This window comes from Chiloscyllium punctatum, chromosome 8 (genome assembly GCF_047496795.1).
Source record: "Chiloscyllium punctatum isolate Juve2018m chromosome 8, sChiPun1.3, whole genome shotgun sequence".
Lineage (NCBI taxonomy): Eukaryota > Metazoa > Chordata > Chondrichthyes > Orectolobiformes > Hemiscylliidae > Chiloscyllium > Chiloscyllium punctatum.
The window spans coordinates 31,836,577-31,858,860 of NC_092746.1; the positions used below are offsets into that span (position 1 = coordinate 31,836,577).

The window sequence follows — 22,284 nt, forward strand, 5'->3', positions numbered from 1 at the left end:
CACCAAACATTAGGCAGCACATGGTCCAAGTTATTCCTCACCACTCACTACGATGATGTGGTATGGTCTCCTCGGCATGATTCATACCAATTTGATATCAAACATGTGAATCACTCTCGTAACAATATTACATATACCTTCTACTGAGGGGATAATATGCATATAAATCAGAACAAGTTAATCTTGTAGATGCAAATCACACTGTAATGTTAACATATCTTATGACAAACAGTAACGATGTTGTAACTTCACAGTATTGTCCCAGCTGACTCATACAATAGCCTGGTTTACTCCAATTACTACTACCACAAAACTCAACATTAAAGTGAAATCAAATTTGATAATTTAGTTAGTTTAATCGAAATATAATAAAATAAATAACATCTAATTAAAGAAATTAAATATAAATAATATGATGTCAGAAGGGGAAAAGTGGAAAGAAAATTAATAAAATCTTCAGTCTTCCTTCATGCATCAATACAAACTACTTGCTCACAACACATCTGTTTCTTGGAAAAATGTTCTGTAGACTCTTCTATTGTTATAAAGATAAGATTGCATTTATGTGTTCCAATTACATTCATTCTGTTTCATTTTGAAATATCCCCCAGTAGAGAATAAGGTACCTGTGCCAATACAAGTGAATGGTAAACTCCTTCTTGCTGCATCAATTCTGCATGTGTCCCCTGTTCCACTAAAACACCATTCTGAAAGCTTGCTATCATGTCTGCAGTCCTGATTGTGGACAGGCGATGAGCAATCAAGATTGTAGTACGACCTTTGCTTGCCTGTGGAAATTAAAGAAGGGCCTCTGGTGACAAGTGTTATCAGTTACTTATATAAGAATTTATGATTTAATATGAAAAACAACTTGGACAAGCAAAACAGGCACTCAGGTCATTTTGTTCAGGTGATTTCTCCAGGGTTAGGTGCTTGAATCTCAATTGGCTGGACAGCTGGTTTGCAATGCAGAGTGATGCCAACATCATCGGTTCAATTCCTGCACCAGCTTAAGTTACAATGAAGGACTCTCCTTCTCAAATATTCCCCTTACACAAGGCATGGTGACCATCAAGTTAAACTATCATCTGTCATCTCTTTCTGATGACAGAAAAACCCTATGGTCTGAAACGATTATGGTGCTTTTTACCCCTCAAGGTAGATTTAGACAACTCCCCATATCTACAGATGCACAGGCATGCAGGTCATTATCTGGGACTTTCTTTTTCCTGGAATAGGTCACTAACTTGAAGGCAGAGGCTATAGCTTGAGAACTGCCACTCTGCACCAAGAGCATCACCATGACTGACCAAGAGACTCATCTGCTCTTGCTGCCTGCTACATCTGTGTTGTAAACATTTGCAAGTTGACAGGCAACTGATTTGGTGACTTATGAAAACACTTTTCAAGGCAATCAAGACCTACAAGGCAATTTAAACCTAAAGCCTCCATCTCAAAGACAGGAATGCTACCCTGGGTGCCAGAAGACCTCCAGAGTAACTGAGGCAAAAGAAGATACTGCTGATTCTATACCAACCATATCTTGAGAGCACATAAAAAGCATCGGAGATGAATTCTCATGGGAGTTCCATGATTGCCATGTATTGGCAAAAGCATCATGAAGTGAAACTCTGTAAGTCAGTCACTTTCTGCCATTCTCAGACAATTTCATTGCAAGGAATTAAAGGGAGGGAAATGGTGGAAACAGTATATGGAAGTTACACTGTCAGAAGATAGGACAATCTCAAATGGTCAGTTGATATTTCCCTGTCTTTATTTTGATATGATTTGGAGATGCCGGTGTTGGACTGGGGTGTACAAAGTTAAAAATCATACAACACCAGGTTATAGTCCAACAGGTTTAATTGGAAGCACACTAGCTTTCGGAGCGATGCTCCTTCATCAGGTGATAGTGGAGGGCTCAATCCTAACACACAGAATTTATAGCAAAAATTTACAGTGTGATGTAACTGAAATTATACATTGAAAAATTGATTGTGTGTTTAGCCTTTCATCTGTTAGAATACAGTGATAGTTTCACTTCTTTCATGTGTAAATCACAAAACCTTTTTTTAAAAAGTTGCATTCTCAGGTTAGCTGTTAACAATGGTGACAGCTAGACAATATGTTATAGGTGTTGGCCCCCTGTGTTCTCTGTCTATGACCTGATGTTTAGATTGATTCTAATCTAAAAAGTGAGATAATGGAGTTTTACATAAATTCATGCAATTTTTGAGCTCAAGAGTTTTACATGAATGCATGCAGTTTTTGAGCAAAGTACAATGTAACCCTGAAAGTACAAACTCACCCCACAAAATATATGTATGCATGTGGGTCTTTATCTACCTGTGTGTGTGTGTGTGTCTGTCTGGGTTGGGGGTTGTGAGTGTGAGAAAGTGTATGTGTATGTGTGTAGTGAGCGTAGAGTGTCTTAAGTCTGTGAGGGGGTGCATGTGTGAGTGTGGGAGTGTGTGTGTCTGTAAGGGTGTGTGTGGGTGTCTGTGTGCACGTCAGTGTATATGTGTGTCAGTGTGTATGTGCATATAGGAGTATCTGTGTGTGTGTAGGAGTGTCTGTGTGTGTGTAGTGCAATGGTGATCATCTGTAATGTGACATGAATCCAAGGTCCTGGTTGAGGCCCTCCCTATGGGTACCGAACTTAGCTATCAGCCTCTGCTCGGCCACTTTTCTCTGCTGCCTGTCTCGAAGGATGGTCACCTGAAGGTTCGAGGTTTGAATGTCTTGGACCACTGAAGTGTTCCCCAACTGGGAGGGAACCCCCCTGTCTGTTGATTGTTGTGCGGTGCCCATTCATCCGTTGTCGTAGCCTTTGCTCGGTTTCCCCAATGTATCATGCCTCCGGGCATCCTGCAACGTTTAAGACAGACAACGTTGGTTGAGTCACACGAGTACCTGCCATGTACAAGGTGGAAGGTGTCCCCACGCGTAATGGTGGTATCTATGCCCACACTCTGACACGTCTTGCAGCATCCCCCGTGACAGGGTTGTATGGAGTTGTCCTGAGAGCCGGGCAGCTTGCTACGAACAATGATCTGTTTGAGGTTTGGCGATTGTTTAAAGGCAAGTAGTGGAGGTGTGGGGAAGGTCTTGGTGAGGTGCTCATCCTCATGGATAATGTGTTGCAGGTCACGAAGAACATGGCGTAATTTTTCAGCTCCTGGAAAATACTGAACAACGAAGGGTACCCTGTCGGTTGCAGCATGAGCCTGTCTCCTGAGGAGGTCATTACAGTTCCTTGCTGTGGCATGTCAGAACTGGCAGTCGATGAGTTGGGCATCGTAGCCTGTTCTTATGAGGGCATCTCTGAGTACTTCCAGGTGTCCGTCACGTTCCTCCTCATCTGAGCAGATCCGGTGTACGTGTAGGGCTTGTCCATAGGGGATGGCTGTTTTAATATGTTTTGGGTAGAAGCTGGAGAAGTGTAGCATTGTGAGGTTGTCTGTGGGTTTGCGGTAGAGTGTGGTGCTGAGGTGTCCATCCTTGATGGAGACGCATGTGTCTGAGAATGAGACAGATAGTCGAGAGTAGTCCATGGTGAGTTTGATGTGGGATGAAACTTGTTGATGTCATTGTGCAATTTTATCAGTGACTCCTCGCCATGGGTCCAGAGGAAGAAAATGTCGTCAATGTACCTGGTGTATAATATTGGTTGGAGATCCTGCATAGAGAAGAAGTCTTGTTCGAACTTGTGCATAAAAATGTTGGCATATTGGGGTGCAAATTTGGTCCCCAGGCTGTTCCATGTGTCTGGATGAAGAACTGCTTGTCAAAGGTGAAGACGTTGTGATCAAGGATAAAGTGGATGAGTTGTAGGATGGTGTTTGGAGATTGGCAGTTGTTGGTGTTGAGTACTGAGGCTGTTGCCACAATGCCATTATTGTGGGGGTTGCTGGTGTAGAGTGCGGAAACGTCCATTGTGACGAGGAATGTTCCCAGTTCAACTGGTCCGTGGGTACCCATAGAGAGGGCCTCAACCAGGACCTTGGGTTCATGTCACATTACAGGTGGCCACCATTGCACTATACACAAACACAGACACTCCTACACACAGACACTCACACACACACACTCCTATACACACATACACATGGACACACATAAACACAGACGCGCACACAGACACCCTCATGCACCCTTATAGACACACACTCCCACACTCACACATGCACCCCCTCACAAACTTAAGACACTCTACACTCACTACACACATACACACACTTTCTCACACTCACAAGGTCCAACCCAGACAGACACACACAGACAAAGACCACATGCACACATATATTTTGTGAGGTGAATTTGTACTTGCAGAGTTACATTGTACTTTGCTCAAAAACTGCATGCATTCATGTAGAACTCTGAGCTCAAAAACTGCATGAATTCATGTAAAACTCCGTCATCTCACTTTTTAGATTAGAGTCAATCTAAACATCATGGCATAGACAGAGAACACGGGGGGCTAACACCTTCAACATATTGTCTAGCTAACACCAATTGTTACAGTTAACCTGAGAATGCAACTTTTCAAAAAAAAGGTTTTGTGATTTACACAAGAAAGAAGTGAAACTATCATGGTATTCAAACAGATGAAAGGCTCAACAGACAATCGATTTTTCAATGTATGATTTCAATTACATCACACTGTAAATTTTTGCTATAAATTCTGTGTGTTAGGATTGAGTCCTCCACTACCACCTGATGAAGGAGCGTCACTCCGAAAGCTAGTGTGCTTCCAATTAAACCTGTTGGACTATAACCTGGTGTTGTGTGATTTTTAACTTTACTTTGATATTTTGTGTTGTGTTTTCACAATGTTTACAAAGTAATCATTCAGTTGTTTCCAGCACAACATTAAAAATTTACAAGAACTACTTATTGCAAAGTGGACATTAATCACTGTTTAATCCGCAGGTGCATAATCACAATTTTCTTGCTACTTTTGCTTAACAGAAATATTTAGGAACTAAAGTCGACATGTACCTTATCCAATGCTGCTTGAACCACAGCTTCACTCTCTGTGTCCAGGGCCGAAGTGGCTTCATCTAACAAAAGAATCTTAGGATTACGCACCAGAGCCCGGGCAATTGCAATTCTTTGTTTCTGTCCTCCACTCAGTTGTGTGCCCCTCTGTCCAACAAGAGTGTCGAATTTCTGCAATACAATACAAAATATTAATCATAGACAGTCTTCACTTTACAGAAATTCAATCAGGAATCTTTGTTTCAGACAGTTAGCTCTTGAAAGACGGTAGTGCTATTGAGGCACCACTGTTGAAAAGTAATAATACATTGTGGTAACTGCTTGGACATGTGATCAGTCCACAAAGGAATTTCATCTAGATTCTTCAATTCAGGCACGTTGTCACGGTGGTTGTGCTAAACAGACACCATGCATTTCCCAACAGGGAGGAGAAACAATCCCTTAGTTATATTTGTGCCCTTGTGGTGCATTGAGTGATTCTGGCGGAGCAAAGGTCAAAAAGAAAGGGGAAAAGGTATAGCTCAAAAAGGTCTTATTCTTTCTTTTTCCTCTTTGTCTACCTCTGTCTTTGTCTCAAACACCTCATTGTTTCCTTGCTGGCTCTTGCATTGGTTACATCACCCACCTCCATTTTTCCAAGGCAAAGTTTTTCTATTGGAAAGAAGTAATGGGGACAGTTCATGACCTTGCTTACAGGGTTTTAAATTAGCCAATGAATTCAGTTTTAAAGGTTAGCACTTCTGCCTCACAGCGCCAGAGACCCGGGTTCAATTCCCACCTCAGGCGACTGACTGTGTGGAGTTTGAACGTTCTCCCCGTGTCTGCGTGGGTTTCCTCCGGGTGCTCCGGTTTCCTCCCACAGTCCAAAGATGTACAGGTCAGGTGAATTGGCCATCCCAAATTGCCCGTAGTGTAGGTAAGGGGTAGATGTAGGGGTATGGGTGGGTTGCGCTTCGGCGGGGCGGTGTGCACTTGTTGGGCCAAAGGGCCTGTTTCCACACTGTAAGTAATCTAATCTCATCTACTTTAAAATACATGATCATGGCTCCATTGATGGGCACCTCCTGCAGATCAGCAGTTCATATAGCTCAGACATGAGGCAATCACTAAACAATGGACCAGCTGTGACTCCAGCACTGGTGTGGTTGTGGTGCCCAGTAGGTGGAAGGGTAAGAATTTACAACAGAGAGCAGGAACTTTATCCAAAGTTAGTAGGTGTGACAGGAGCTGTCTCAATGCAATGAAACATGGGATATTTTTGGAACTCCAGTTACCTGACAGTAGCTCTTGTTAAGGAAAATTCTGATGGATGACAGATTTTGCCCAGTTTGGGCTTTATTTTTATCATCAGGATACACAAGGATATATGCAAGGCCGAGACTTCGCTGATGCTTTCTTGCCTAATTCATCCTACACAAAAAGCTTAAATTTATTTAGTTTGTCAGTGGAGGAGTTTCACACTATTCAAGTCCTGAAAACAGTCCCAGTTCTTGTTTCTCACCCCTGTTGGGAAAATGCAGCCCCATAAATCTTGCAACACATGAATTACATTGACTTAGTTCTTGGATACTAAACTTGCAAGTTTCACTCATTTGAAATATGTACTGAATCTCATCCTGCAAATAGGCTTTTCTTATTAGTACAGACTTTGGCCAGAAAAGCTCCAATTTGATTTACTTTCAAATATCATATTGGATATTCTGACTGTGTTATCTAGTTAAAATAAACTCATATTGATCAACTTGCTTCTCTCTTTACCTTTCAACTAAGGACCTTATCACTGGTTGCGCTGTAACAGAGACATTGGCTTTATGTCGAGAGTGTGGTGCTGGAAAAGCACAGCAGGTCAAGGCAGCATCCGAGGAGCAGGAGAATCATTCCTGAGCTCATTTCTGATGAAGGGCTTATGCCCGAAATGCTAATTCTCCTGCTCCTCGGATGCTGCCTGACTTGCTGTGCTTTTCCAGCACCATACCCTCGACTCTGATCTCCAGCATCTGCAGTCCTCACTTTGTCCACACTGGCTTTATGGAAAAGTAACTGGCAAACCATGCATTGTCACTGGTATGGCCGTCATGCCAGACGCAATGAAGCAGCACTTGGTTTTGCTGTCTTTAGTGCAATTTCATTATAAACACAGAACAATCAAAACTTTATCAGCTATGCTTTGATGAGGAGATCACCTCTTTGAAGGTTGAAATGTCTCACGTACATCAGGAAGTTTCATGACAAAATCATAGGCATTTGCTTCTTTTGTAGCCATCTCAATTTCTGCGTCTGTAACGTTGTCACGTCCAAATCGTATGTTTTCAGCGATGGTTGTAGCAAAAAGTACAGGCTCTTGGCTGACCACACCAATGAACTTTCGAAAATGCCTGATATTTAGTGACCGTATATCATGGCCATCCACTGTAATCTGGCGATAGAAAAGATATTGCACCAAGTAATTTTTCCGCATTGTAATGTAAAATAAATTACATATCCCTGCAACAGAATTGCTTATCACTTTGATCACTTTGGGTAAAGTAACAGTGTATGCTGTTTGATTCGAAAACAACCTGACAATGGGAATCATGACTCAGGAGATTGGCTGCTACTTAAGTATCAATGTAGATCTAAAGTTAATCAGCACAAAGGTAACTGCAATGATATTCATTAATTAAGCCTGTTCCTGCACTGTACTGTTCTTCATTCAAATATTCCATTGGGACACTGAACTATATCACTTTTGGAACAAATCCCAAGGATGCAAGATCATTTATAAGATGCACAGACTTTAAAGGAAAAGAGGTTGATGAAGGCAACACTTTGATCATTCTCACACTGTGGCAATGGAGTATGTCCCAGTTGTATTACCTCCCAGAAGAAGTCAGGTGCTTTCCCATCCTCATGGGTCAGGGTGAGGGGGAACTAAATCCTGATAACAAGTTGGCAGTGCAATTTTTATGTCCATCCCAATACCATTCTCATGGGAGCTGATTGCTCGGCTATATTCACAGGAATCAAAACATTCCAGTTGGCCTTGCCCTGCCCAAATCAGTTTAATGTCTCTGGGTAAGACTCAGCCAAGAGCAACTGAAGTGGAATATCAGCTACTGACAGAACATATTGCAGCACTGAGGAAAGAACTTGAGACCTTAGGCTCATCCGAGAGAACGAGATCTTTCTGGACAAGACCTTCAGTGAGGTTATTACACTGACCATACCAGAAGAGAGCAGAAGAGAGCAGACGATGAGGAAGGCAGAGAGGAGACAGGTGCAAGAGACCCCGGGGGAAGTACCTGTCAGGAACAAGTTGAATCTTTTGGAAACAGTAGAGACAGATGACACTGCCAGTCCGCGAGGCGGCTAGGTCTGTCAATCAAAAGTTGGCGTGGAGGCAGAGCGGAAGAGTCAGACAGAGCCGTGGTAATAGGGGACTCCATAGTGAGAGGAACTGACCGGGGTTTTTGTGGCAGCAGGCGGGACTTAAGGATGGTGTGTTGCCTTCCTGGTGCCAGGGTTAAAGCCATCACAGACAGAGTGCAGGAAATCCTCATGGACGAAAGTGAACAGCCAGAGGTTGTGGTATATGTCGGCACAAATGATGTTGGGAAGAAGAGGAGGAACATACTCCAGCGGGACTTCGGAGAACTAGGAAGAAGGCTGAAAAGCAGGACATCCAAGGTGGTTATCTCCGGTTTGCTTCCAGTTCCTCGGGCTGGAGAGGCCAGAAACAGGGAGATAATGGACCTGAACGTGTGGCTGGGGAATTGGTGCAGGAAGCAAGGATTTAAATTCTTAGATCACTGGGCTATGTTTGTGGTAAGCATAAATTCTACAAGAGAGACAGTTTGCACCTTAATAGGTTGGGGACCAGCATTCTGGCAGACAGGTTTGCTACTGCAACACAGCTACGTTTAAACTAAGTAACGGGGGGACAGGGGACAAACTGGATGTTTAAGAAGGAAACTGAAGGGAAAGTTAGAACAAGGAAAGTCAAGAAAGATAAATGTATCAATGAGGCAGAAAACTCAGAAAGGGATCATGCTGTAAGGTTGAGTGAAATAGGAGTTGATGGGAAGGGTGAGGGCAGTAACAAATTATAAATACTATATATGAGTGCATGAAGCATTAGAAATAAGATGGATGAGCTTGAGGCTCTTTTGGAAATTGGTAGATACGATATTGTGGGGATAACTGAGACGTGGCTTCAAGTGGACAGGGCCTGGGAAATGAATATTCAAGGCTACACGTGCTATCGTAAGAACAGACTGATGGGCAGAGGGGGTGGGGTGGCCTTGTTGATAAGGAATGATATTCAGGCCCTTGCGCGGGTGGACCTTGAATCAGGGGACGTAGAGTCAGTGTGGATAGAGCTGAGAAATTCTAAGGGTAAAAAGACCTTCTTGGGAGTTATCTACAGGCCCCCAAACAGTAGTCTGGATGTCGGATGTAAGTTGAATCAGGAGCTGAAATTGGCCTGTCGCAAAGATGTTACTACAGTTGTTATGGGGGATTTCAACATGCAGGCAGACTGGGAGAATCAGGATGGTATTGGACCTCAAGAAAGAGACTTTGTGGAATGCTTCCGAGATGGATTCTTAGAACAGCTGGTGCTGGAGCCTACCAGGGAGAAGGCAATTCTGGATCTGGTATTGTGCAACGAACCAGAATTGATCAGGGACCTCGAAGTGAAGGAGCCATTGGGAAGTAGTGACCATAATACAATAAGCTTCAATCTGCAATTTGAGAGGGAGAGGGTACAATTGGAAGCGACAATATTTCTGTTGAATAAAGGGAACTATGGAGCTATGAGGGAGGAGCTGTCCAAAGTTCAATGGTGCAATAACTTAGCAGGGATGAAAGTGGAGGAACAATGGCAGATATTTCTGTGTATAATGCAGAAGATGCAAGATCAGTTCATTCCAAAAAGGAAGAAAGATCCTAGAAAGAGGCATGGGTGGCCGTGGCTGACGATGGAAGTTAAGAAACATATAAAGTTAAAAGAAAAAAAGTATAACATAGCAAAGATAAGTGGGAAAACGGAGGACTGGGAAGCTTTTAAAGAACAACAGAGGATTACTAAGAAGGAAATACGCACAGAAAAAATGAGGTACGAAGGTAAACTGGCCAAAAATATAAAGGAGGATAATAAAAGCTTTTTTAGGTATGTGAAAGGCAAAAAAATGGTTAAGACTAAAATTGGGCCCTTGAAGACAGAAACAGAGGAATATATGACAGGGAACAAAGAAATGGCAGAAGAATTGAATTGGTACTTCAGATCTGTGTTCACTGGGGAAGACACAAGCAATCTCCCTGATGTAACAGTGGCTGAAGGACCTGAACTTAAGGGAATTTATATTTGCCAGGAATTGGTGTTGGAGAGACTGTTAGATCTGAAGGTTGATAAATCCCCGGGGCCTGATGGTCTACATCCCAGGGTACTGAAGGAGGTGGCTTGAGAAATCATGGATGCGTTGGTGATTATTTTCCAGAGTTCGATAGATTCGGGATCAGTTCCTGCGGATTGGAGGGTGGCTAATGTTGTACCACTTTTTAAGAAAGGTGGGAGAGAGAAAGCAGGAAATTATAGACCAGTAGTCTGACCTCAGTGGTGGGAAAGATGCTGGAGTCTATTATAAAGGATGAGATTACGACACATCTGGATAGTAGTAACAGGATAGGTCAGAGACAGCATGGATTTATGAAGGGGAAATCATGCTTGACTAATCTTCTTGAATTTTTTGAGGATGTAAATCTGAAAATGGACGAGGGAGATCCAGTAGATGTAGTGTACCTGGACTTTCAGAAAGCTTTTGATAAAGTCCCACATAGGAGGTTAGTGAGCAAAATTAGGGTACATGGTATTGGGGGCAAAGTACTAACTTGGATTGAAAGTTGGTTGGCTGACAGGAAACAAAGAGTAGTGATAAACGGCTCCATTTTGGAATGGCAGGCAGTGACCAGTGGGGTACCGCAGGGATCAGTGTTGGGACTGCAGCTTTTTACAATATATATATTAGTGATATAGAAGATAGTATTAGTAATAACATTAACAAATTTGCTGATGATACTAAGCTGGGTGGTAGGGTGAAATGTGAGGAGGATGTCAGGAGATTACAGGGTGACCTGGACAGGTTAGGTGAGTGGTCAGATGCATGGCAGATGCAGTTTAATGTGGATAAATGTATGGTTATCCACTTTGGTGGCAAGAACAGGAAGGCAGATTACTACCTCAATGGAATCAATTTGGGTAAAGGGCAGTACAAAGAGATCTGGGTGTTCTTGTACACCAGTCAATGAAGGTAAGCATGCAGGTACAGCAGGTGGTGAAGAAGGCTAATAGCATGCTGGCCTTCATAACAAGAAGGATTGAGTATAGAAGCAAAGCTGTCCAGGGCCCTGGTGAGACCACACCTGGAGTACTGTGTGCTGTTCTGGTCTCCAAATTTGAGGAAAGACATTCTGGCTTTTGAGGGAGTGCAGCGTAGGTTCACAAGGTCAATTCCTGGAATGGCGGGACTACCTTATGCTGAAAGACTGGAGCGACTGGGCTTGTATACCCTTGAGTTTGGAAGACTGAGAGAAAATCTGATTGAGACATATAAGATTATTAAAGGATTGGACAATCTGGAGCCAGGAAACATGTTTCCGCTGATGGGTGAGTGCCAAACCAGAAGACACAGCTTAAAAATATGGGGTAGACCATTTAGGACAGAGATGAGGAGAAACTTCTTCACGCAGAGAGTGGTGGCTGTGTGGAGTGCTCTGCCCCAGAGGGCAGTGGAAGCCCAGTCTCTGAATTCATTTAAGAAAGAGTTGGATAGAGCTCTCAAGAATAGTGGAATCAAGGGTTATGGAGATAAGGCAGGAACAGGATACTGATTAAGGATTAGCCATGATCATATTGAATGGTGGTGCAGGCTTGAAGGGCAGAATGGCCTACTCCTGCATCTATTGTCTATTGTCTATTGTCTATCACATGCTTTTGAATACTTTTGTGCACTGATGATTACTATTTTGGTCATGGGTCAAACATGAGTTAAAATGGTGTGAAGAATCAGTCAATCAGATGTAATGGGAGTTTTCACCTTTAGGTTGGTGTGGAAGCTGACCCGCTGCAATTAAAACTACGCTAGGACCAATGGTATGATTGTTGATGTAGGGTGGTTGAAAGCTGGGGGTTATACAATAGCACCTCCTCCTCTAATTTCTTTTTATTTGCTTTATTTACTCATGGGATGTGGGTGTCAATGGCTGGGCCAACATTTATTGCCCATTAACTTGAGGAGGTGGTGGTGAACTGCCTACTTGAATCATTGCAGTTCATACCCTGTAGGTGAACATATAATGCATTAGGAAGGGAATTCCAGGATTTGACCCAGCAGCAATGAAGGAATGACAGTATATTTCCAAGTCAGGATGGTGAGTGGCATGGAAGGGAACTTGCAGATGGTGGTGTTTCGAAGTATCTGCTACTCTTGTCCTTCTAGCTGGAGATAGTTGTAGATTCAGAAGGTATTGTCCAAGGAACTTCAGTGCATTTCTGAAGTGCATTTTGTAGGTGATATATACCTGCTGCTCCTGAGCATTACTGGTGGAGGGAATGAGAGTTTGTGGCTGTGATGCCAATCAAGTCCTGGCTGGTAGCAAGCTTCTTAAGTGTTTTTGGAGCTGCAGTCATCCAGGCAAGTGAATATGAAAGGTGACTAACCAAGGCCAGCAACATGAAGAGCAGTCGATCCTATACCTTTTACACAGTACACATAAGGCTCAAGCAACTACTTAGGACAACTGATTACTTTGTTAATTCATTTTAGGTTATTAACTATTTAGAGGTCAGAGACTATCTAGTTTCTCACCGATCCTTCCTGGAGATCGTAGAATCTCTGTAGCAATTGAATGGTGGTACTTTTTCCACAGCCGCTGCTTCCCACCAGAGCTACTGTCTGTCCGCTGTTAATCTTCAAATTTAGGCCGTTTAAAATCTACAGAAACATTCAAAGCAATCAATTTCAATGCTTTGCTGATGGACTAAAATGATTTAACATAGCATGAAGTTCAATTAAAAGCCACTGAAAACAAATATTCTAAAGCGCCCAGGTGTCCAGATGTTATGGCAACAGTTCATGTTCAGATTTTCTTTGAACATTCAAGGTGATGGAGGTTGAATGGAAATTTCGGGCTGTCTGTGGCATTTCCAGGATTGGACCATACCAAGGAATTAACAAAGCAGCAGAACTGCCATCTCAAGATCAGTTTCTTGATGTAATAGTTGGTGTAAATGTTTTCAGTAGGGCTAAATTCAGTAAGGTATTTGTGTGGCATGTTTAAAGAATTTAGCCTATATTTTCAACATCAAAAAGGGAAGCTCAAATTACATCTGTTTCTGCAGATCTATACCAGACTTCTTAAGCTGAACCCAGTGAAAAATGGCTAGTGACAATCTACCTTCAGGTGATTGGTAAATCTTTTTATAAAACTACGACAGGGTGGCAGAGTGACTCAGTGGTTAACACTGTTGCCTCACAGTGCCAGGGACCCAAGTTTGATTCCCACCTCGGATGACTGTCTGTGTGGATTTTGCACATTCTCCCGATGTCTGTGTGAGTGTCCTTCAGGTGCTTTGGTTTCTTCCCACAGTCCAAAGATATGCAGGTCAGGTCGATTAGGAATGTTAACCTGTCCATAATGTTCAGGGATGTGTTAACTAGGTGCATTAATCAGGGAAATGTCGACTAGTTGGGGAATAGGTCTGGGTGGGTTACTTTTCAAAGGGTCGGTGTGGACTTGTTGGACCAAATGACCTGTTACAACACTGTAGGGATTCTACGCTCTATGAAATGTAGAAATCTAAGCAAAAGTAAAAAGGAAGTGTTGGAGATGTACAGTCAGCATATATAAAGAGGCACATGTAAAGGGTTGAATGTTTTGGATCACCAGCTTCTTCCCTTTATAGGCATTGCCTTACTTTTTATTTTGAACAATTTATGTTTTAGTTTTTGAGGACTGTACATGGATACAGTGAGATTCCTGAAAGACAGAAAATGCAAAGCTAACTTTAATGATCCAGTCCATTGCAACATTTGGATAAAGGAATTACACGGCAGGCATGTTCCAGCTTCAATCATTGCTCTTTGCAACTGTTGAAATTGTAATGATTATGTTACAATTTGTTCATAGAAAGAGCCCAAACTCCCCAAGTTGTTTGCTGTTCAATGACTGTGGCTCAGTGGTTAGCACTGCTGCTGCACATTGCCAAGGACCCAGGTTTGAATCCAGCCTTGGGTGACTGTGTGGACTTTGCACATTCTCCCAGGTCTGGCTGCATTTCTTCCAGGTGCTCTGGTTTCTTTGAACAGTCCAAAGATGTGCAGGTTAGGTGGATTGTACAGGTAAGTGGATTAACTGTGCGAAATGCAGGGATGGAGTGGGGTCTTGGTGGGATGCTCTTTGGAGAATTGCTGCAGACTCGATGGGCTGAATAATCTCTTTCTGTACTGTAGGGATTCTATGGCTTTTTCAGGAGCAGCACTTGTGTGAACTGCATCGCTCTAATGGCTAAATAGTCACTCTAATGGCTAAATTTGCAGAAAGAGAGAAGTCAAGTTAGTTGCATACAAACAACTAAAAAAAATGTACATTTTAAAATAGTAGTTTTAGCAATCTTCTGAGTCCTGCTGTGTTATTTTTGTAAAACCAGTCTACAATTACACATAAAACATTATACTGTTTAGAATCATAGAATCGTAAAACCCTACAGTGTTGAAGCAGGCCATTTGACATATCAAGTCTGCACTGACCCTCTGAAGAGCATCCTACACAGACCCCAACCCCCACTTTTCCCAGTAACCTTACATTTCCCATGACTAATCCATCTAAATTACACATCTCTGGATACTATGGGCAATTTAACATGACCCATGGTTCACTAATGCCCTTTAGGGAAAGAAATCTGTCGTCCTTACCTAGCCTGGCCTACATGTGACTCCAGACCCACAGCAATGTGGTTGACTCTGAACTGCCTGCTGGGTAATTAGGGATGGGCAATAAATGCTGGCCTAGTCAGAGGTACCCACATTCTGTAAGTTAAAAAAAACCTAAACTGGACATCTTTGTTTCACAAAAGTAGTCTCTCTTTCTACTAAGGAAACAAGTGTTTTGCAGATATCGGCTATTGCAGTGACACCAAGATGGGGCAAGACAATAAGGCAGGCTTCAAGAGTTATCTCAGCCAGCATCGGGATCTAACTTGTGCTATTGGCATTATAATGCAGCACACTCTAACCACAGAGCTCGCTGGTCCTTTCATAATTTATTTTAAATACAGAGAGACTTCAAATATTAGAAACCCATTAAAATCAGAAGTATTAAACACATTTTCTTATCCCCTGAGCTTTGTTGCAAATGTGAAAAAGAAATTCTGATACCTTTACGTCTGGTCTTGATGGATAATTAAAATGTACATTCTTAAATTCCACTGTTCCTTTAATTTGATCAGGCTTATATCCTTCTTCTGAGAAGCCATCAATGGCAGATTTCTGAAAAGGAAAACCAAAACAAAGATGATCATACAACGCCTGAAGGGAGAGAATAAGTCTTAAAAATGATCAGTAGTTTGAAACTAAAAAAAAGTCTATTGGAAAGTAATCTCAACCCCATAAAACACGGGCTCTGAAATGTAGATCACTAGCAGCAAAACATGTTAAACAGTCAGAAATTTTAGACATTTTCATTACAGTTTTTAAAAAATATTAGTTTCATATTTTTGCAACACTATTTCCACAACGTCAACATTCTAAAATCAGTAAAATTTTTCAGTCTTCCCACCCTTTTATAAGCTTTGGGCTTTTAAATTGAAGCTTATTTTCCTCTTGTCACTGCTTCAGTTCATATTTATTTTCAACCTTCCCTCGTTAATGGTCCCCTTTACAGTGAACCTTGATCTTTTACTTCAAGGCCTTGGCCCTTTTTCACAAAATTATTGGAAAAGAGCTACTTTCCTTGATAGTTTTCTCACCCAGACAACTCTGCTAAACATTTCTTTGGCCTCACACTGGCACTGACCAACAGGCAGCATAATTACTTCTGCACTTTATTTTCTGTTTGAAGTGCAATTCACATCTTTGCCCTTGACAATAATATCTTACTGCTCGTATTTTGAACCTGACCCTTTGATTTCAATGTTTAAAAATATTTTATAAAAACTATGCGTTATTCTTGCCTAAGTTAACAAACATCCTTGTTTTGATTTATGTCAAGCATATCCAAGCAATATAAAGTAACCTTTATTCCTACACTTTTCAGATTGCACTTTAGTTAATCATTAATTACCTACAGGCAAATGATCAATGCTGCTGTGAAAAATTAAGCTTTAAAAGATGAAAATTATACATTAGCTTTATTGTGTAACGAGATTCTTAATGACCCAACTCTTCTTTGAGCTTTTTTCCATTTGGTAATGTTGATAGTATTGTCGTGGTTTTGTTACTGAACAAGGGATACAGAAGCCTAGCCAATAATGCACAGACTGAGGTTGAGAAATTAGTTGGTGTTTTACTTGTTTTCCATGTATAAAGCATTAGTATGGTAGATGTTATACACTAGTTTCACAACAAAAGTGATCTTCGTACTAAATGTAAAGATTATTGTGTATGCACCTAGGGCTCCCATCTGAGAAAGATATCAGCCATACATTCTGTGGTCAGTATTATCAGCAGATAGGCAGTCAATCCAGCAATCCTTAAAGAGCCTGCCGAAAGGACCAATTTTGCTGGTCCTCAAGCTTAATTCTTTGGACACTTACTTCAGTTGTACCTTTCTCAGCTACCATCAGTTCTGAAGAAGTGTCACTGGACTCGCAATATGAACTGCTTTCTCTCCGCAGATGTTGCCAGACCTGCTGAGTTCCCCAGCAATTGTTCTCTTTATTCCAGTTATACCTCATGGTTTTGGGACAGAGTTGAGCGCTAACCAATTCCTCCCCTGTTCTGGATATTTGCAGTTATCCTTGTGACTTTTCTCTGAAGCACCACTGTTAATTAGCACTGCTGCTTCGCAGCGCTGGAGACCCGGGTTCAATTCCCGCCTCAGGCGACTGACTGTGTGGAGTTTGCACATTCTCCCCGTGTCTGCGTGGGTTTCCTCCGGGTGCTCCGGTTTCCTCCCACAGTCCAAAGATGTGCAGGTCAGGTGAATTGGCCATGCTAAATTGCCTGTAGTGTTAGGTAAGGGGTAGATGTAGATGTAGGGGTATGGGTGGGTTACGCTTCGGCGGGGCGGTGTGGACTTGTTGGGCCGAAGGGCCTGTTTCCACACTGTAAGTAATCTAATCTAAAAAAAAATCTAATTCTGGATTTTCTATCATTTTCCATTTTCAAAATCTCGTCATTTTGAGATCTGGAGCAGGCTTCTCTAGATGTAGGATTCCCTGTCTACTAATCAAAGAGTTGTTGGTGAGCCCATTCCTGCAGATCGTAATGGCCCCCAAGCCAGTTATCACACTGAGGAAAGTTGATTGGCTGGAGATGGGACTTGTGCCCCTTACTTGGGAGAAAGGAGCACCTCAGAATGCTGTGCTCCCTCCCAGCACTTCCAGGGATGGCAATGGTCACAAACAATCCCTAGAAATCAACTCCCTGAGTTGTGGACCAAGTAAGTGCAGAGGACTGTATAGGAAGGAAAGTCAAACCTTGGGCAGGGGAATGGATTAAGGGATTGTGGAGAAGAGGGAAGAGTCTTGAAGAGGAGGCCACAGACGAAGCGAGGAGTCAAATCTCTGAGGGGTGCATCTGACTTAGAACAGGGGCTCTTGAAGGACTTGTATCCATTTAGCGGCCGAGGTCCAAGCCGGATGACTTGCCGAGCTACCCTGCCCCTGAATTCCACATACCCCCCTTCAAATTGAGAGTGGACAAGAAGTGACAATGAATTGGCCAGTTTTGAGGGTAGATAGAGCAGCAGGAAGGCCACCCAAGGATTTTGGACAGACCTCCATCTCCCAGTCCCATCCACAAAGCCACTGACAGAAGACTGTAAAATTCTGCCCCGGCTGGAAGTTAAGCACCATCTGATAAAGTATGTATTTAATCCTAACTTAAGTATCTCTACATTCTCAACTGTATTTCCACTGCTTCCCAGACTTGTCAAATTGACAAATTCATCATACTCCATCTATGGTTAAATCAGAACTTTGGTAATGGTCTTTCTCTCGTAGAATCCCCTACAGTGTGGAAACAGGCCTTTGGCCCAACAAGTCCACACTGACCCTCTGAAGAGTATCCCACCCAAAGCCATTCCTCTATTACTCCATATTTCCCCTGACTAATGCGCATGGCCTACACACCCCTGAACACTATGGGCAATTAAGCATGGCCAATTCACCTAACCTGCCCATGTTTGGACTATGGGAGGAAGCTGGAGCACCCGGAGGAAACCCACGCAGACAGGGGAAGAATGTGTAAACTTCACACAGTCGCCTGAGGCGGGAATCCAACCTGGGTCCCTGGCGCTGCGAGGCAGCAGTCCTGACCACTGATCCTCCAATCATTGGCACATTTTGGGCAGTTTTGTCCACACTTGGTCCCTGTCAAAAGCAGTCAGACTATTTGCAGGTCTGTACCTGAATGATAGAGGAGGAAACTTTCCTGTAACTCCTGCCCATGGCGGAGACTGATGGAAGTAACATCTTGCCTCTGGGATTTCTGAATAATCAGAGAGGATGAGCAGCATGGGATACTGGGTTTGTCAAAGAAAGGAGTTTTAATTCAAGGGACTATCGCATGGGTCTGAATGTGACATCGGCTCTTGGATTTTCAATGTTGCAGCTACTCTAGAAATGCAGGGGAGCTCAGGGAAGATTGCACTTGGTTCACTCACTGTTAGCTGGGGTGATCAAGGGGGTATATGATCTGAGGTGTTACTGCGAAGTAAGCTTTCCCAAGGATGGGAGGAAGAGAATCAGCAAGCGAGCTATGTGTGAAAGTGACCAAGGAAGTCAGCATGAAGAATGCGGTCCTTTCCACTGAGACACAATGCAGGAAGAAGATCCCAACCCTCAAGAGGCCATCACAGTGGAGTATTTATAACATTTACAGGTGTCAAGCCTCATGCTGTGACTTTCCCAGCATCCTTCTGCACAACAAGCTTCATACAAGATTCATTACAGCTCCATTTATTCCTAACTCCTCATATCCCAAGTCACCAGTCAATACTTAGACTAAGATTAGAGTGGTGCTGGAGAAGCTCAGCAGGTCAGGCAGCATCTAAGGAGCAGTAAAATTGACGTTTCGGACAAAAGCCCTTCATCAGGAATACTTAAGACTAAGGCTACTGTCCCCTTGCTCCTGTGCCTCACAATCACCCTCTAGAAATGGCATTCCTTTCTCTGTACAGAAGCAATTGTGAACATTTACACCTGCCTGTTTTGGCAAGGAGAGTGCAGAAGTTAGGAAGAGGTAGAGACCTAGGGTGTGGCAGTGGAGAGAAAGAGGACAGTATGTTGATCCCCCAGATGGCCTTATCAACTATTGGCAATGCATTCCCACCTTCCACACTGGACAATTTGAGGTTTAAAATATATCTTAATCTGCTTCCTAATAATCTTAAATACCTATTCAAGCGATCAAGGGATCGTCCACTGGTTTCCAATCACAGTAACCCAGAGGCATTGGTGGTTATGTTGGGATCCTGATGGCAATTTCCAAGGATTTAATTCCCTGCACTCACCCAAACCTAGCTCTCCTTTACTGGGAAAACTACCCCACATTGTGTTCATTTTTTTCTATTCGAATTAAAGTCTAGTTGAAGCAGGATAGCCAAAGCTGAGCATAGAATTCTAATGACTTTAGGAAGGTATAAATGGTTAGCTTTGACTTAAAAGTAAAAGTTCTAAGATTTATCCTGGTATCTGTAGATCAGATCTGTGTAATGATTAGACAGTTTCAGTGAAGAGTCTATCAGTGCGCAGTTTTCTTTTTCAACTCTAGTCATATACTTCCAGTCACTGTGTACAAAATACATTTCCATGGGTTTCCATGCGTTGGCTTATTAAAAATCATCTGCTATTTCTTAACTTGCTTCTTAATTTGCATGGTTCCATTTTGAATCAATCTCTAGCTGCATCAGCCAAGTTTCTATTACTCATATTCATACATCAAATGAGATTCACTCTTTTGTATTTTTTCTGTAGGAAGATTGAATACCATGAGCAAGCATGCTTGAACCAACAACACCTCTCATGGAATGGTTCAAATGTTTCAATTACCATTATAAAATTGCATTACTTCAAAATACATAAATTGTTGCTTTATTTTTGCAATAAGATATTTATCCATTTATTCTATTAAGGGAATGCTTAACTTTTTTGTCAAGTATTTAAACTTTGTTTCTTTTCCTATTTTGTATCTAAGCATTTTTTAACAGAGGTAACCTTTGTACCAGTGATAGCACCGTGTGTGGTGACATTATACACTCTTCACTGTACTCCTGTACTTCTGTACTTAAGTACACATGACAATAAAATCTAAATCTAATCTAAAACTTCTCCAATTTTTTCACATGAAATAAATGCTACTATTTTAACATACAACACAGCAGAAATACAATTTTCCATTTCCTTCTTTACCTCATCTAGTATTTTATAGATTTCATATGCTGCTCCTCTGGCATTAGAGAATGCTTCAATATAGGGTGCTGTCTGACCAATAGAGAATGTTCCAAAGGTGACGCAGAAAAAAATCTAAAAATATAAATGCAAAACAAAGAACTTATAAAACATCCCAAGTATGGCATTAAAAATCCATATCCAAAAACTGGTGTTAAAGAGAGAATATTATGATTGATTACTTTGGAGGGGGTGACAAACTGGCAGAATAGAATCAGCTGCCTATGACATATCCTACTGCACCTCTGTTTTTTCAATATATGGATATATAATCGATGGAAAATCTTCTATTCCCAGTTGTCCATCCCTTCCCAAGTTGACAAATTTCTTAAAAATATGTATTTTTAAAATAATGCAATGGAACGTTTCTAGTACTGTAGACGGTTGGCATTTTAATTTTGTCAATCTGCACGTTTTTCTTAAAGAGCACATGATGCAATGGAAGACTAACAAGGATGGAGGCATTACTATTGAGATTGGGTAGGTGTTCAAATGTGTGGGAATGAAGAGCTGAACAGACCGGTTAGGTCTTGATTATAAAGCCTCGAACGGTTGAACAGCTGTACTATTCAAAAATTGGCTAGTATGTAGAATATTAGTTAATATTATTATACTTACAGTGAGAACTGTTCCAATTGTATATCCTGAGTTCTCAAGAACCAAAGTGGTTCCATACCAAAATCCAATTGCATAAGATCCAAATATTATAAAGTAGGCGAACCCAACTGACAGATTGGCAGTAATCGCCTTCTTTATACCAATTTTCTTTGCTTCCCCTAAATTCCTATGGTACCTTAAGAGGTCATAAAGAGAGAAGAAAAATAAGTCTCACAATTGAACAAGGAAGACTGGTTGATAGTTGACAATAGTCACAATGCAGACCTTTCAATTTCTTTCTTTTGACCCCCAAATGCCACCACCGTTCGGATTGCCCCCAAGACTTCTTCAGCAACTGCTCCAGCTTTTGCATAAGCTGTCATCTCCAAGTTGGTGAACGAGACTGTGAGCTGAACACAGAAAACACCAAAGCTGAGGTAATGAACATATTTGAAATCCTAAAATATTTGAACATGCTGCAAGTCAGAAAGTTATCTAATGACAATGCTATAATATTATAAATTAGTCCAAAATCTTGCCTTTACATACAGTCCTTTATAAAACAAAGGGGTGGACTTTCCCTTAATCAGTTTGACTGCTGTGGAGTGAGGATCATAGGCCCAGTCCTCCATGGCTCAGAACAGCTTTCGAACACAATCTTCCTTTCTGCACTTCATTAATTATACAGCCAGGCTTTTTGATGCTTTTCTTGGGGAATCTTATAGCTGGAGAGGCAGACGTACGCACCATTATTGGGACCTCATGTCACTGGCATCATATTTAAAGCTCAGCTGCACATCACTTCAAGTGCTGCAAGCTAGGATCTGCCTGTCATTGTTATAAAATATTCTGGATTAGTGGTGCTGGAAGAGCACAGCAGTTCAGGCAGCATCCAACGAGCAGCGAAATCGACGTTTCAGGCAAAAGCCCTTCATCAGGAATAAAGGCAGTGAGCCTGAAGCGTGGAGAGATAAGCTAGAGGAGGGTGGGGTGGGGAGAGAGTAGCATTGAGTACAATGAGTGAGTGGGGGAGGAGATGA

General features: G+C 42.0%; 1 protein-coding gene across 3 annotated transcripts in view; it reads right to left on the minus strand.

Moving 5' to 3' along the window:
* LOC140480456 (ATP-dependent translocase ABCB1-like) overlaps positions 1 to 22,284 on the minus strand; it is a 104,425-nt gene that overhangs the window by 48,892 nt on the left and 33,249 nt on the right. For all 3 annotated transcript variants that reach the window (XM_072575331.1, XM_072575330.1, XM_072575332.1), the window contains 8 exons: positions 21,530 to 21,654; positions 21,266 to 21,440; positions 20,609 to 20,722; positions 15,414 to 15,524; positions 12,846 to 12,971; positions 7,214 to 7,417; positions 5,002 to 5,172; positions 627 to 788 (listed from right to left, as the gene is read on the minus strand). In XM_072575331.1, coding sequence (XP_072431432.1) covers positions 627 to 788; positions 5,002 to 5,172; positions 7,214 to 7,417; positions 12,846 to 12,971; positions 15,414 to 15,524; positions 20,609 to 20,722; positions 21,266 to 21,440; positions 21,530 to 21,654 — 1,188 coding nt within the window. The remainder of the gene's footprint in view (positions 1 to 626; positions 789 to 5,001; positions 5,173 to 7,213; positions 7,418 to 12,845; positions 12,972 to 15,413; positions 15,525 to 20,608; positions 20,723 to 21,265; positions 21,441 to 21,529; positions 21,655 to 22,284) is intronic.